Consider the following 16,654-nt stretch of genomic DNA (forward strand, 5'->3'; position numbering starts at 1 on the left):
GGGCTCGTCCGGGAGTTGAACCCGGGACCTCTCGCACCCTAAGCGAGAATCATACCACTAGACCAACGAGCCAGGGATGCCTTAGACAAATATTTTCACAGGTACCTCATGTTCCATATCACCCCATCATAGATCACAATTCGACATAGCAAAATAGAGAGAACTCGGGATCGTAACAAGTCACCGAGTTCTCGTTCCAAGCTTCAATTTTTTGTTTTGTCATTTATTTCAAATATTAACAACAACAAGTGTTTAATTGCATTCTAGTTTCATAAACATACTTGAGAGCAGGTTATCAGCAAAAAGAAAATGCAGTATCAGTTAAGAAAAACAACTGGACAAGACAGGTCAAAAAAGTGAAACAAATCGAAAAGTACATCTAAATATGAGAAAAGAAATTCTTATCCTTAGTGTTGGACAGCATTCTGTAATCCTATTATATATGTGTGTATTTAACCATTTTTGTATGAAAGCTTCTTCTTTCTTGGTCGCAATAAGCCTTTCCCGGTTTTAACCAAGTCGATGTCTGTTGCTAATGATGTGGTTATTTATCGAGTCTTCCTAGTTTTCACCCAGGTGGCCTGGGTTCGACTCCCGGTATGGGAAACTTTATACTAGACACCTGTAATTAGATGTGTTGTGACAAGCAACTTTTTATGGTCTCAAGTTTTTTTTTTCTTTTTCAAATGAATGACAACAAAACACAACACAATTTGACGAAAAGCGATACATATGACCCTCTTGTTCTTATAGATGTGGTGTCATTGACTGAACAACTCCCTCCTCTGGCTAGCGGAGGAAGTTCTTGGCCTTAATGAGTGGACAGAATTATGCGCTTGGTGACCTGAGACAGGCCAAGTCAGCTTCCTGCACTCAACATCAGCTACAAATGATAGAAGAAGAGGCAGGAACTACTAGATATCCTCATGAAATTCCATTGACCCAGGTATCAGACGCCTTATTTAAGGCAATTGAAAATGCCTTCCCAAGCCCTCATGATTGTTTACACAAACCGATTAAGCTGGAGGTCCGGTGCACTATGGACAATTTGTTAAAAACTGGATAGAAAGCACCGGCCGCCATCCATCTGGCATATTTGAGAGTGAAACCTTGTTCAGAACAGCTGTTGTTGCGGGTCTTCCCGAACCTGTGAAAAAGGAATTGAAGAAGGACCCAGACTTGTTCACAGGTGACGAACTTAGATTTAAACGTCACCTGACTCACCATTAGAAGATGTATGATGAAGAAAAGGTCAAAGAAAAAAACAAATCAAAAAATTTGACCTCTGCCCTGTTAAACCTCCAACTTTCCAATTTACATAGTGAAGCCAAACAATCCAAACAGGATCGACTGGGCAATCTGCCCAGATGTTCCAGGGTTATGATGAGGCCCGAGATGATGGTCAGTTCAATGGTGGATGCGGTGGTCGCGGGTGCGGTTTCTCTGGTGGCCGGGGAAGAGGGTACTTGGGACAAGGCCAACAGAGCAACTGTTTTGTGTGTGGCGTTATTGGTCACTGGGCACGTGATTGCCCCAGCCAGCAGCAGCAACAGCAGCAACCATTCCCACAGCAACCACTGGCACAGCAGTATGGCCCACCACAGCAACAACGGCAGTATGGCCCACCACACCAAGAACGGCCTTTGTGAGGTGGAGGACGAAGCACTGGCAGACCATGGCAGCCCCAGCAAACGGCTCAGTCACCTGGACAATATTACCAGGACGGAGATGATCGCTATGGTCCATGGGATCCTACATGCTCCGAATAGGGGTGCCCGAGAGGATCAAGAAGCAGTGGTACGGCAGACCCAATGCTTCACATGAAAGTCAACGGCGTACAAATATCAGCTTTGGTGGACACGGGGGCAACACACTCTCACCCGCTCGCCCCCAGTTGTCTCTCCTCTTCCGCCGTGACTTTGGTCGGCTTCTCGGGTTCTCCTCAAGCTCTGCCTATTACCCGACTGAGAAACTTCTTAAAGTAATTGACTGGCAGCCCACTGACATGCATTTGTAATGTTTATAGAAAGTTTTAATTTGGGAAAATGCACACTGGTAGTACGCTTGTGACACCTTTCTGATATGTGGTAAGATTAACTATGTTTTTATAATATCGAAAATCCACAAGAACCCAAAAAGGTGAAAAACCTTTATCATGCTCAGTCTTTAGTCAAAAATTAAGTTGCAAAACACCTTAAAATCACACGAAAGAACCTAGGCAGGTTAAACATATTTTCTTTGTCAGTTTGTAGTTAAACATTCACTTGGAAGGCCAATTTAAAGCGTCACAGAACGAATCCACAAAGGAAAAAAACTTTTCTCTGCCCAGTGTGTGGTCAAACATTCAATCACAAGAACATCTTGATTTTGTTAATTGCGCTGCTGAATGTCTCGTATTTGTGTTTTTCATTGAAATGGAAGTTTTTCACTGCAAAGGGGATGACTCTGTAAATTGCAGAACTCACCGTGGATGTGACAGTCCACAGTCGAGCTTGTGCTGGCGGTCTTCAGGAGCTCCGGCAGCAGGTGGGAATCGTCACGTGCCTCTGTATGTCTGCTTGGATTAGTCTGATTAGATTTGTGAGTCAGCTTGTCATATCATCATTGAGAAGAAGCAGAGTGGCGCAGCGGAAGCGTGCTGGGCCCATAACCCAGAGGTCAATGGATCGAAACCATTCTCTGCTACTTACAATTATTTCCTTTTATGCAGAAGCAAAATACCTCACTTTCAAGTGTTGCAGTTGCTGTGAAAAAAATGTTCTTGCAAATTAGGAATTCAGCAAAAGTTACCTTTTCTCACTTCATATTCTTCTGATCAAAAATCCGATCTTGACAATTATTAATTCTGTAAATTAATAACTCACTTCACATTCTTCATAAGGATTGCCCACCGATCGAAAATCGTATCAGAATTTATTAGAAATCGGGCCCGATCGCGTCATTTTCTGAGTATTGGAATCGGGTTAAAACAAGATTTTTTTTATGTACTGAGTGACAATTGGGGGGGACCGGTGGTGCGGGTGGCCTCACAGCTCTGGGGTTCTGGGTTCAAGAAAAGGTCGGTCCACCCGTTTGGAGTTTGCATGTTCTTCCCAGGCCTGCGTGGGTTTCCTCCAGGTAATCGGGTCTCCTCCCACATTCCAACAACATGCATGTTAGGCTGATTGGACATTCTAAATTGCCACTAAGTGTGAGCGTCATTAGCTGCCATTGACAGGTAGAGATGTCCAATCCTATTTGACTGCAATCCCTCCAGTCAAATTGGATTGGATGCCTCTCGTCGTCAATGGGAGGGAAATAGGATCACTTGCTCTGGCAGATAATGTGTTAAGATAGCAAGAAACAAAATGATCCATAAGGGTCAGGCTAAAATGACCTGACACATTTGTAGGTTTAAAAAAAAAAAAAAAAAGTCAAGAATCAAAAATGTGTTTTAATTTTATGAACCTAAAATGAAAAACAATCCCACAAAGCTCTGATTTTTGGAGTGCAACGGCTGAGTCAAGTGCACGGCTTCATACGAGGTGAGCCTCTCAAATGCTGTGAAACATTGCACAAATGACATTCATAATTTCCATTTTCTGAACGGCTCTATCCTCTCCAGGGTTATGCTGTAGTTTATTTCAGCTGACTTCAGGCCAGAGGCAGGTGACACCCTGAATCAGTGAACAGACGATCGCAGGGCACAAAGAGACAACCATTCACGCACACACTCATACCTAGGTTAATTTAGTGTCCAATCGGCCTACCATGCATGCTTTTTTAGGAATGCGGGAGGAAAACGGAGTACCCTGAGAAACCCCACGCAAGCCCAGGGAGAACATGCAAACTCCACGCAGCTGGACCGACTTGGATTTGAACCCAGGACTCCAGAGCTGTGAGGTCGATGTGCTAACCACTTGCATCACTGGGCTGAAGCTTAGTTCTTATTTGTTGATTATTTTTTGTCTGTATGTTGTTGATATTTGTGCACTACATGGTGAAAGCATTAAATCTCATTACACTTGTACGGCAGTGGTGGGCCGTCGGGGCCTTCAAGGCCTTCTCTGATACCCTAAGAAATATCTGAATCATGTCATTGTCCATCAATACTTATTAAATAATTCCAAATTGTCTGTTAGCTTCCTTTCTTCCTGGTTGCACTACTTCTAGATGTGTGTTTTCATATTGAAGCATTCAACCAACCACATTTGAGCCATTATTTGTTGCCAGGGTCAGAAATTTGCCTCACAGCCTTCACAATCAGTTCTGCGGGCCCTGCTGCATTAAAACAAGCGTCGATAAGACTGTTGCTTTAACCAATCAGATTTCGAGTTGGCAACACCACAATGTAATATAGCGGGCGTAGGGATACGTCATTGCCTTGTTGCAGGTGGAGGGATACGTCATCGCTTTCACCAACTATGAGGCTAGTCATTAGCCAGAGCTACCAAACTGTATTTGGAGCGGGCTGCACAAGCAAATATATTGTTGTGTTGATCTAAAGCCATTTTCAAGACGGACTATGCCAGACAGGACATGCTTGACTTCCAGCATTAGCTTGGATGGCAATATAAAAGAAGAAAGAAAAGAGGATGGATATTGTGTACAGTGAAAAAGGATTTTTTTGTGAGTAAAATATGGCTATAATACTAAATAATATTTCAGTTGTGGGCCAAGTTCTGATATCTGAAAAGCTCCAGTGTTTGTATTTAATCAATGAATGCTGCTAGGGAGTGGATTTTACCCCAGTTTAGTGCATTTTTCGCCATTTCGCCATTGACATCCATCGCTGTCTTTTCCCGGGGAAATCACCCCACTGGCCCGGTTGTAAGCTCCAGTATTTTTATTTAATCAATAAATGCTTCCAGGAAATGGATTATGCCCATTATTATGAATTTATCTATTGATTATTTTTATGTGTTGCAGCTGTAGCTGCAGTCGAGGTTTTATAGCCATAAAATAGTTTTTGAGGGTTGGATTGATTCGTTGAAGGCACTACGAGAAAATGCACGGACCACCATTTATACTACTCGTTGACAAGTGGCCGCGCGTTATCCTATTGTGAGGACATTTGTGTGCATCATTTTCGGAATATTTTGAAGGGAAGACAAAAGCAAACAACCCTCTTTAGGTTGTATCCGAAAGTCAGGGTGGAGGCGGGGCAAACAGAGCCATTCCGGCTGGGAGAAGAAAGGTATAAAAATGTAAAACAAAATTAGTATTAAGTTTAGTGTAAGGTTAGATTCAATTTATTTTGGAGTGTGTCTGTGTTGCACCCTCCATTTTCATAACTTGAAACACAGGGAGAAATAATCCCGCAGAGATTAGTCGTTGTCTTCAATCCAATTTTTACTGTAATGACTAAAAATCTCCCGTGCCTCCACCTATGTGCACCGAGACATCAATAATCGAATACCGATTCAGACTTTAACATGTCACTCTTGCTATTTGGATCAAGGCATCAATAATCGAACACTGATAAACTTCCAATCCAAAACTAGTTGTACATCACACATGCAATCATTAATAATTTAAATACTTTAGCATGTCACATCTGCACCGTAATCAAGTTAATTTAAATTAGTTTCTTATTTGACGAGCTTGTTGCCGTGCAAAAAGTCATATATGACTAAATTATGGAGGCAATGTATAGTATTTTGAATGCATCACAAAATTGCTTCTCATTGGTTTTATCATAAATATACTACCTTGATAACTATGAATATATTTACATACCTAAGCATGTTCATTTATGCAAAATAGGAAGGGCATGTTTGTGTTTTATGGAATTACTTACCTGGATATAAACCTGGTAAAATCTTTTTTTAGGTTTGTGTTGTTTTGTAAAGATTTTTTCTTGGCTTTTTCTCTTTCTTGTGATTGTCCATTGCCTTCATCTGTGCATGTCGTCGCCCACCTGTTTTCAACGTCTTGTTAACCCAAGTCTGTGTTATTTAGTCCTAGTTACTTTGTTTGTCCATTCTTTCAACATTTAAAACTAAACATTTTGTTAAAATCAAACCCAAAAAGTATTTTTCCCCAAAACAGAGCTTTATTGGAACGACCAAAATAATGTGTATTGCAGTGAATCGGTTTAAAAACATGATACATTTTATAAAAGGACAAAAGTATAAAGACTTTATACATTTTTTTACAGAAAATTAAATGTGTTTCATACCATATTTCTACAAGAAGAAGACACATCCTAGATTCTATATATAAATCATAATATTCATAACAGGCAATAGTTTAATTTCATTTTCAAGATGAAGTGTTTAAAATTTCTTAAGAATGTCTTTAACTGAAGATATTTTATAGTGTGGAATTATATTACAGAAAATTGAAAATTAAGACGAAAAAAAATGAAAATGAAGAATATAATTGCCTTTCATGCAGAAATTGATGAAGCAAGCAATTGTTTTTTGGCCACTACTTCCCACATTTGTGTCATCAACTGCACAAGAATACGTTTTTTCACCAATGTGGGTTGTCATGTGCATAAATGTTGTTTTAAGTTTTCCTTGTAAGCGAATGCTTGACCACAAACTGGGCAGGTAAATGTTTTTTCACCAGTGTGGGTTCTTGCGTGCCTCATTAAGCTTCCCTTCTGTGTAAATGCTTGACCACAAACTGTGCACGAAAATGGTTTTTCGCCAGTGTGGGTTCTTGCGTGACGATTTAGCTTTCCCTTCTGTGTGAATGTTTGTCCACAATCTGAGCAGGAAAATGTTTTTTCACCAGTGTGTGTTCTTGCGTGACTATTTAAGCTTCCCTTACGTGTGAATTTTCGACCACAAACTGAACACGAAAATGGTTTGTCACCCGTCTGGGTTCTTGTGTGTCTTTTTAAATCGTGCTCATGAGGAAAAGCTTTAACGCAAAGTGGGCACGAAAAGGGTTTTTCACCAGTGTGGGTTGTTGTGTGGGTTTTTAAATGTTGCCGTTGAGAAAAGCTTTGACCACAGACTGGGCATGAAAATGGTTTTTCACCAGAGTGGGTTCTTGTATGTACTTTTAACGTTCCCTTATCTGTAAAAGTTTTACCACAAACTGAACACGAAAATGGTTTTTCACCAGTTGGATTCTTATGTGGGTTTTTTAACATTCCCTTATCTGTAAATGTTTTACCACAAACTGAGCACGAAAATGTTTTTCCACCAGTGTGGGTTCTTGCGTGTACTTTTAAACTCCCTTTGTGTGTGAATGTTTTACCACAAAGTGAGCATGAAAATGTTTTTTCTCCAGTGTGGGTTCTCGTATGTCTTTGTAAATTTTTCTTTTGAGAAAATTCTTTACCGCAGAATGAACAGGAAAATGATTTATCACCAGTGCAGCGTTTGAATTTGACTTTGCGGATGAATCTTTGTCTGCAAACTGAGCACAAAATTGTTGTTTCACCCATGTGGCTCATCATAATTCTTTTCAAATTAGACCTTTTCCCAAATGTTTTCCCACACTGAACGCATTTGCTGAGTTTGTCACCTCTGGGATTTTCCTTAAAACTTTCATCGTTAACATCGTCGTGAAGCAAGTCGTCACTATCTGGTAAAGGAGAAATTGAACTTTCTGCTTGCCATCCGTTTGTTGAGCTGCCGCTCAGAAGCTCCACCCCTACGCTGGCCACGCCCATATCATCCCACTTCACGGACTCACCAGGTGACCAGGTGGCATAATCTTCCTCATTTTTGATTGGAAGTTGCTCATCTATCATTGTTTGTTGAGAGAACTCTGGCTCCTCCTCTTTAATTCGGGGCCATGAGGAGGTGTTTGCAGGTTCCGCCCCTCCCCTGGCTCTGCCAAGATCACCTTGCCTCATCGACACCTCACAGGTTGACCAGGTGACATCATCGTCCTCCTTCTTGATTGGAAGTCGCTCTTCTCTCATTTGTTGTTGAGGGAAGTCTGGCTCCTCCTCTTTGATTTGGGGGAGCTCAACTTCCTCTTTAAGACCAACAAACTCTTGTCCATCAGGTCTAAGATTTTCCCTGAAACCTGCAAAGACAAAAAGATATGTATACCGACATGTAGTCAAAAACGGGAAATATTTGTTCTTACTTTTACAAGTTTATTATCACAGCATGGTTGAATATTTTGCAAAAATGTATACAAGAAAAGTCACGTTTTAGGTTCGATCCAGTTATCCAGTACACAATTTAAAACAAAATAGTGGTGAATTCAGATTATGTTGATTGATTTAAATGTTTGCGCATTTTCATATATTGTGTTTCATTTAGTGATTCAGGGTTTGTGCATGTTTGAGGGTGGAGCTAAAATGATACAATATCAACGAAGACAGGCGTTTCTTTTTTTAAATTTGAGAAATTTGTAAATTGGGGTTCGGCTGAGTGGGTGAGGGTTTATTTTGTTTCATGAATTTTCGGACCAATAGACGCAGTCACAGTCTTCACACACGCAAATTGTTTTAATTCGCGGGTAGTATTCCCAACTGCAGGCTTTTAAAATGGAATTGGGAGATAATAAAATGTACACATACCTAAATAGTCTCACATATATTGCAAATTGCAACATCAATTAATAACATTTGGACACGGATAATATAAAACATGCCGAGCAAATGCTCATCAAACATGAACCTACCTTCTAGTCTGTGAAGAATAACTTTTGCTTGCATAAATTTGCAATCAACAGGATGCTGGTGACGTGTAAGGTCCTCTATTACATCAAAAAAGTTCCTCCTGCAATTTTGATGTTTTTGTTTTCATGGCGGCACAGTTTTAAGATGGGTTACTGATGTTGAATCCGTAAAGTTATTAAATGCTAGACACGTCGTAAATACTTCAGTTTAGTTAAGTGACTGAAATTAAACGACAAATCAGACGGCCAAAAAGTCAAATATTCGCAGAGTAAGCGCCCTCTATACGGCCATCTTTGTTCCCTCCTCGCATTTCCGGTCAGGGGTGCGTGATGGGAAAGACAGTTTCCCGTAATGCCAACCTTCCGTTCTAAATAAGATGTTTCACGTATGTATAATATTCAATCTATATTTGGAAATTTCGGGGGAGGGGGGCATCACTAATGGGAGACACATTGTGTCCGAATTGCTGATTTTTGTCGATATGTTGTGTTCTTTTTTAACAGAAATAAAAGTGTGTTATTATCATTCATAAGGTTTATTCAAACATTCTATTTGTAAATGGATCAATGATGTGTGTTGCGGTCCACGAGTATAAAACCCATGTTAATATATATGGCAGTGGCTCCTTAGCCGGTAACCGGTCAAATAGTACTGCACCCTGAATTTTCATATTGCTGAAACACAGCGAGAAATAATCACAGTGATTAGTTGTTGTCTTCAACCAACTTTTACTGTAATGATGTCAGGTTTAAAACCATATACATTCAATAACTTCGGATCAAAGGTAGCACACGGAGAGTCGGCTTGATGAGATTTTCAAAGACTTCAGATGAAGGAGGGGTCAGAGTAGCCAGCGCTGGGAGATGTGTCCATCCCCCAGCCTGACCAGTTCGGATCCCTAGCTACTACCCCCAACAGTTGAGCTAGTTTTATTAACAAAGTTTCATGTGACCTAGATACAAACTTAAAGTGTATATGTGACAGGGTGAAGTAGTTGATGTTATACATGAGTGCAGGTGTTAAGTTAAAAAGGGACTCATGCCGCTAGCATGCGTTAAACACGGGGCGATGACGTAATGGGCACGCGCAAGTCACGCAGTGATTAACCAATGGTCATAGACCTTGGTATAGTATAATAACGGGCTATTCAGACATTTCTCTAAGTTGGTTTGAAATACAACAAAGGACCTGTCTGATTATTTCACCCGTCTTTTAAAGGTATGTTGCTTTGTTTTGAATATCGATTGAGTGTGAGATGTGCAAGAGGCAATAGTAGCATGTGAGAAAGAACGTAATGCTTAGTGATGCTTGTTTATTTTTTTATGTGTGTGCGTAAATGTGCGAGTCTCGGGTATTGTTTACAGCAAGCTACTTTCGGCCGCTGGTTATTTACTTTTTCATGTGCGCGCGTATATGTGCGAGTCTCGGGTATTGTTTAAAGCGAGCTACCTTCGGCCGCTGGTTGTTTACTTTTCTTATGTGTGTGCGTGAATGTGCGAGTCTCGGGTGCATTGTTTACAGCAGGCTACTTTCGGCCGCCGTTATAAGGGTAGCATAATAAGTATGCAAAATATGACGGCCGGAACAAAAGGTAACAAGTTTCTATACCCATAAGTTATAATCGTTTTAGCAACAAGTACATTGTTTGGATTATAACGGGTTGTTAATATGTTACTATGTATATATTTGAGTGTTATTGTATATTATGTTTTGTGTGAATTGCTTTGATATAACAAAAGTTGGTTAGGGCTATTCAGACATTTCTCTAAGTTGGTTTGAAATACAACAAAGGACCTGTCTGATTATTTCACCCGTCTTTTAAAGGCGAAATACTACCACCCCGTGGAAAATCACGGGTACAACATTTTTTGGAGGCACCGCTGGGATTGCTGCTTAGATGACCCGTATTCACAACCTGACTACTGAATGCTGAGCCAGCAGAACCAACCACATCCAGGAACAAGACAGTGAGGAGAGGCATTGTGGTGAAAAGGGACGTGAAGTTGGCAGAGTACTCGTCATCTGAGGCCAGTAGAGATCATCAGAGAGACGGTAAAAACGTGCCAGTTCAGTGCTCACACTTTTGCATCATAAACCAAACTCCTACCGTGTTGAGAAAATGGAAATGGAACGGGAGCAAGTACGCATAGAGGTAGAAGAAATGTTGCACAAGCTAACAGTTAATGACCTGTTAGAAATATGTGATTTCCTTAACATAGGGAGTCCGAAACGCATATCAGAATTCAGATTGTGTAGTCACATTAATAAACACCTGGAAAGGAACGAACTCAAAGACGAGGATCAAGGTATGTCTGAGTTGTTAAAATTGAAGGAGAAAATAGATGAGATGAGGCATGAAGGCAAAGGGGCTGAAAATGGGAAGCCAGGATCTTTGCCCCAGCTACCCGCCGCGGGGGACATTCAAAGGGACGTGCCTCCCCAGTACCCGCCAAGCTCATACTGGCGGAAAGATTTTAAGATTGCGGGTCAAATAGGTGAACCAGGCCAGAAAGACAAGCTAACCTTCTCCAGTCTGGTTCACCAAATTGAAAAGGGAACGAGTAGGGGGTACCAGGACGTGGAAATTGTTGACGCTGTGATCAGAGCTATCTCCCCTGGTCTACAACTCAGAAACTATCTGGAAGAAAAAGCTAATCTTACCCTGCCCACACTCAAGTGCGTTCTCCGTGCTCATTTTCAGGAGAGGAGTGCTACCGACCTTTACAAACAGTTAACTTCGGAAGCACAGCAGATCAGGGAGACCCCGCAAAGTTTTTTCATGCGAGTGCTGGGTCTGAGATAGAAAGTATTGTTTGCATCCCGTGAGGCAGAATCGGGGCTTCAGTACGACCCAAGCCTAGTACAGAGTATGTGTTTACCCACAATACTCACTGGGCTTCAGAGCGACAATATACGCATGGATATGCAGCCTCTCTTATTGGACTGCCAAACGTCCGATGAACTATTATTGGACAGGTTAAACATAGCCTGCGCTAATGAAGAAGAAAGAAAAAATAAAAAGAAGCTTAGTACTCCACAGGCAGCGAGACAAGTGAACCAGGTACAGTCGGAAGACCTGCTACCTTCTAATCGGCCTGCCGAAGAAAAAGCTAAAATGTCTCCGGAAGTAAAAGCGGAGCTTGCCAAACTGCATAACCGTTTCGCGCCTCTTGAAGGTCTCAGTGCCGATGTCGCTCAGATTAAAGAGGCGTTACAACAGACTCGGTTCCAGCATCAGTCCTACCCCCCGCCCTCTGGCAGGAGACCAGTGATGGACCCCCAGGCACCTACGGTCCGACAAAATTATTACAACCAGCCACCAACACCTCACTGGAACACAGGCCGCCCCGCCTATGTCCCGAGGAGGTGTTTTGTCTGCCAGCAGGAAGGGCGAGATGTTCCGTGCATACATTGCTATCGGTGTGGAAGCGAAGAACATTTCCAATCTGGCTGTAAAAGACGAGTTGTCAGGCCACAAAGAGAAGCCCCTTTAAACAACTAATGGTTGCCCCTGCGGGACGAGGGTCAACCATGAAGAGAGAAAGGTTCCAACGATTCCCACATAGTGACCGGGGGGAACTTCCCCGCAGAGATAAAGGCATTCCCAACCGATCACCCCCGGCAATAATAGGTCATCAACATAAAATTACCTCTCTAGTTGGAAGGCAATGTCTAGTGCAGTGTTACATAAATGGTCACCAACTACAAGCATTATGGGACACAGGCTCACAAGTTTCAATCATTGATGAAAGGTGGAAAGATGAATATTTACCTGACGTGCAACTGAGAAATGTGTCAGAAATATTAGAAACATCTGCAGACCTGACATTGATTGCAGCAAATGGGATTGAGATGCCTTTTATTGGGTGGGTGGAGACAACATTCCATCTAGTCTCAATGGTAAACAGAGAAGAACCATTGATTATCCCAATGCTGGTAACCAGCGGGCATCATCTGTCCCATCCCATTATTGGTTTTAATGTCATTGAACATATTCTGGCACAGACTGAAGTACATCAACAGCACCTTGCTGTGAGTAGTGCTTTCCCCAGTCTTAAAAGAAATGAGGTGAAGACTTTGATTCAGGCCGTCAGTGCGGAACAGAGAGACCAATATGTGGTGAGAACTAAGAAGAAAAGGGTCTTGGTATCCAAACACACCATTATTCAAGTTGAGTGTCGGGTAGCCTCCACACCTTTTAAAGAGGGCACAAGTGTGCTGTTCCAACCAGATGCGAATTCCCAGTGGCCAGATGGTCTTGAGTTCAACGACACCTTGGTCCGAATAAGAAAAGGGTTTTCCCCTGTAATCAAAGTTGATGTCTCGAATCCAACGGGCCATGATATTGTCTTACCCGGGCGCACTGTAATTGGCACAGTACAAAGCGTTTTGACTATACTTCCTGCTGAAATTTTTGAACCAACCCCAGCACCAATTGCAGTGAACCATACCCGCACTCAGACCCCATTCAAGACGGGTGAACAATGGGACCCACCTGTAGATGTAAGTCACTTGTCAGAGAAGCAAAGACAAATAGTCAAACGAATGCTGAGAGAAGAGTGTCACTCCTTCTCCACCTCAGACAATGACATTGGCCGCATTGACAGATTACAAATGACTATCTCACTCAAAGACACTGAGCCAGTCAAGCGTTCATATATGTCGGTGCCCCGACCATTGTACCAAGAGATGAAGGGGTATCTCCATGACTTAATAGCACAAGGCTGGGTGAGAAAGTCAAACTCATCATACTCCTCGCCAGTCGTGTGTGTCAGGAAAAAAGATGGAACCCTTCGTTTATGTGTAGACTACAGAGATTTAAATAGAAAGACACATCCCGATCGGCAGCCGATCCCCAGAGTCCAAGACATCATGGACAGCTTGGGCGGAAACTCTTGGTTTTCCCTCCTCGACCAGGGGAAGGCCTATCACCAGGGATTTGTGTCTGAGGAATGCCGAGCAATGACTGCTTTTGTTACCCCCTGGGGACTATATGAGTGGATACGTATCCCTTTTGGTCTCATGAACGCTCCTGCATCGTTTCAGCGTTGCATGGAAGAATGCCTGGAAGGACTCCAGGACAACATATGCATCCCTTACTTGGATGACACGCTGGTGTTCAGCAAGACTTTTGAAGGGCATGTAGAAAATGTGAGACGAGTGTTGTGTCGCCTCAGAGAGTATGGGATAAAACTAAAACCCAGCAAGTGCAATCTTTTCAAAACTGAGGTTCGCTACTTGGGTCGAATCGTCTCGGCAGAGGGAAGTAGAATAGATCCTGCAGATTTTTAAGCTGTTCGATCACTGAAAGACGTCAAACCACACACTGTGGGTCAACTCAGAAAGATGCTTGGTCTTCTGACTTATTATAGACAATATATAAAAGACTTTTCCCGAAGAGCGAGTTGTCTGTATGACCTTCTCAAAATGGACCAAAGTGATGCCCGAAACAAAACAAAGACAAAGAAACCAAGCCATGTCGTTCCGTCAAACAAGTCGATCGTGTGGACTGATGAGCACCAGCAGGCGCTTGAACAATTGATTGAATGCCTGCTCCATCCACCAGTATTAGGGTTCCCAGATTTTACCCAGCCCTTCATCGTACATACTGATGCCTCACACCAAGGGTTAGGTGCAGTGTTATGTCAGAAACAGGATGGTAAACTTAGAGTCATTGCCTACGGCTCCCGCACATTGACAGCAGCTGAAAAGAATTATCACTTGCACTCTGGGAAACTGGAATTTTTGGCCCTAAAATGGGCGATCACTGACAAGTTTCGAGATTATCTGTACTATGCCACAGCATTCACTGTATATAGCGACAACAACCCACTCACATACATTCTTTCCACTGCAAAGCTAAATGCAACCACTTCTAGGTGGGTGGCAGAACTGGCCGATTTCCACTTCACAATAAAATATAGGCCAGGGAGGGACGCTCCCGCTGGATGTTGAGGCTTTGATGAAAGAATGTTCTGAGGAACTGCCACCCGATGCTATCGTTGCCACGATCCAAGCAGTCAGGGCACAGGAAGTATTCCCTTTGATGCCGCCTTCATTTCAAATCTGTTGTTCAGTCACAGATGTAGAGGCGACAGCTGCTGCGTCAATCAACCCTGTGCCAAAAGAAGAGATAAGGAAAGCACAACAATTGGACCTGGTCATTCGTCCGGTGTTGAATTATAAGCGGTCAGGTGGTAAGCCATCGGCTGAGGAATTGAAGGCGCTCTGCCCAAAGACAAAATGCTTGCTCAGGCAGTGGGAGAAATTGATAATAGACAGTGACGGGGTTCTGTGCAGAACCACAACGACCCGTAACCAGATGGTCCTGCCAGAACAATATCGAGGAACAGTCATGCAAGAGTTGCATAATAATATGGGGCACCAGGGCGTCGACCGCACAGTATCCCTTGTGCGTGACCGTTTCTTCTGGCCGTATATGCAGTCTGATATTGAACATTATGTGACGAAAACCTGCCATTGTCTCAAACAAAAGAAACCATGCCAGGAACAGAGAGCGCCATTGACAAATATTGTGACAACACAACCCTTTGAGCTGGTCTGCATTGACTTTCTTCATCTTGATAGATGTAAAGGCGGATATGAATATATCTGTCAGGCCTCAGACGTGACTGGTGGCGGGGTGTTCCAGACCGACCAATCACTGGCGCAGCTCCAATGAGCGGAGTGGCGCCAGGTGGAGGCAATCAAGGTTCTGCCAGGATATAAGGCCACCGGATACCCAACCAGCTGCCGGATCGTAATCTCAGCTCGCTCGCTGAAGCAACCCCTGGTACAGGCCATTGTTCTATGTTGATTCATTGCCCTTTTCTCGCCCAGGAACTACCAAGTCTGAGACCACAAGGAGATCAAGAAACCAAAGGATAATCGACCCGGATTGGAGGAGAACTACCCAGGACATCGACAGGATTGGACTTGAACTACGGCAAGAGACAGACTGGTAAAAGGAAGAAGGAACAGCCAGGAGTACCACCAGGACACAAACTGTATATAGTTGAATTGAGCACGTATCAATAAAGGTGAACAAAGAACTGGACTTCTATCTCGCCTGCTTTGGGGCCATTTACAAGATCATAACAGTACGATCCGGCCATAAGAAGCATGGATCCCGCGGGCGCAGATGGAGCGTCGAACAACCTAGCTACAGGAGGTACGGACCAGCAAACCAGAATGATGGAGTACCTCTGTGCCGAGATGTCAAACATGGCGCAGCAAATAAGAGCCTTACAGGCTCAACAGACGCCTTTGCCGTCCTCTCCGGGGGCACAGCCCTACACAGTGGCTCCCGAGGTAACTCAGATATTGCCATACCACCAGCCCAAGGCTTCCCCTCCCGCCCCTTACAGTGGGGATCTGGGCGCATGCCGTCATTTTCTATTTCAATGCCGGCTGGTGTTCCAACTGGAATACCGCTCATACCCCTCTGACGAATCCAAAATAGCTTACCTGATCGGGTGTCTTCGCGGTGAAGCCCTGGCGTGGGCGAACATGGTATGGAATCAGGGCTCACACATATGCTCGTCCTACGAACTGTTTACAAATGAGATGTGCAGGATTTTCGATCACCCGGTGGGCGACCGGGAGGCAGCTGATCGTTTAGAAGCCTGTAGGCAAGGGTCCAGGAGCGTCGCTAAATATGCCGTGGAGTTTCAAATCCTGGCCCCCGAGAGCACGTTTAATGATAGTGCCCTCCGGCACATATTCCGGAAGGGCCTAAATGTGGTTATGAGGGAGGAGTTGGCAATCCGAGATCAACCAGGTTCCCTAAAAGAGCTCGTGGAGTTGGCCATACGGATCGACGGCCAACTACAGAGACAACAGGAGCAGCGACGGGGCGATTCATGGAGGGGCGCCGGGGTTGGTCTTCGACGCTCGCTTCCGGGTTCCCCCGCAACAACGACGCCAACCCCTCCTGTGACGACGTCAGAGCCTATGCAAATAGGACGTGCTGGTTTGTCGGAGGAGGAACGCTCACGATGCCGCCAGTATTCGCTGTGTTACAATTGCGGCCAGGGAGGCCACTTCTCGCGGTCATGCCCTGCCCGCCCGGTAAAA

At 43.5% G+C, this 16,654-nt stretch overlaps 1 protein-coding gene and 2 non-coding genes across 3 annotated transcripts; 1 reads left to right on the forward strand and 2 right to left on the reverse strand.

The window, feature by feature from the left end:
• Window positions 1–72, reverse strand: trnap-agg (transfer RNA proline (anticodon AGG)). The gene has a single exon. It is a non-coding gene; the product is annotated as a tRNA-Pro (tRNA).
• A 2,541-nt stretch (window positions 73–2,613) lies between these two features.
• trnam-cau (transfer RNA methionine (anticodon CAU)) lies at window positions 2,614–2,685 on the forward strand. Its single transcript has one exon. It is a non-coding gene; the product is annotated as a tRNA-Met (tRNA).
• A 3,699-nt stretch (window positions 2,686–6,384) lies between these two features.
• Window positions 6,385–8,888, reverse strand: LOC144213923 (uncharacterized). The gene is made up of 2 exons (XM_077742651.1): window positions 8,864–8,888; window positions 6,385–7,974 (listed from the first exon to the last, which is right to left on the reverse strand). Exons 1-2 carry the CDS (start codon window positions 8,886–8,888, stop codon window positions 6,473–6,475), a joined length of 1,527 nt encoding a protein of 508 aa, XP_077598777.1. The 3' UTR covers window positions 6,385–6,472.
• Between the last annotated feature and the right edge of the window lie 7,766 nt (window positions 8,889–16,654).

The sequence above is a fragment of the Stigmatopora nigra genome, chromosome 20, assembly GCF_051989575.1.
Source record: "Stigmatopora nigra isolate UIUO_SnigA chromosome 20, RoL_Snig_1.1, whole genome shotgun sequence".
NCBI lineage: Eukaryota > Metazoa > Chordata > Actinopteri > Syngnathiformes > Syngnathidae > Stigmatopora > Stigmatopora nigra.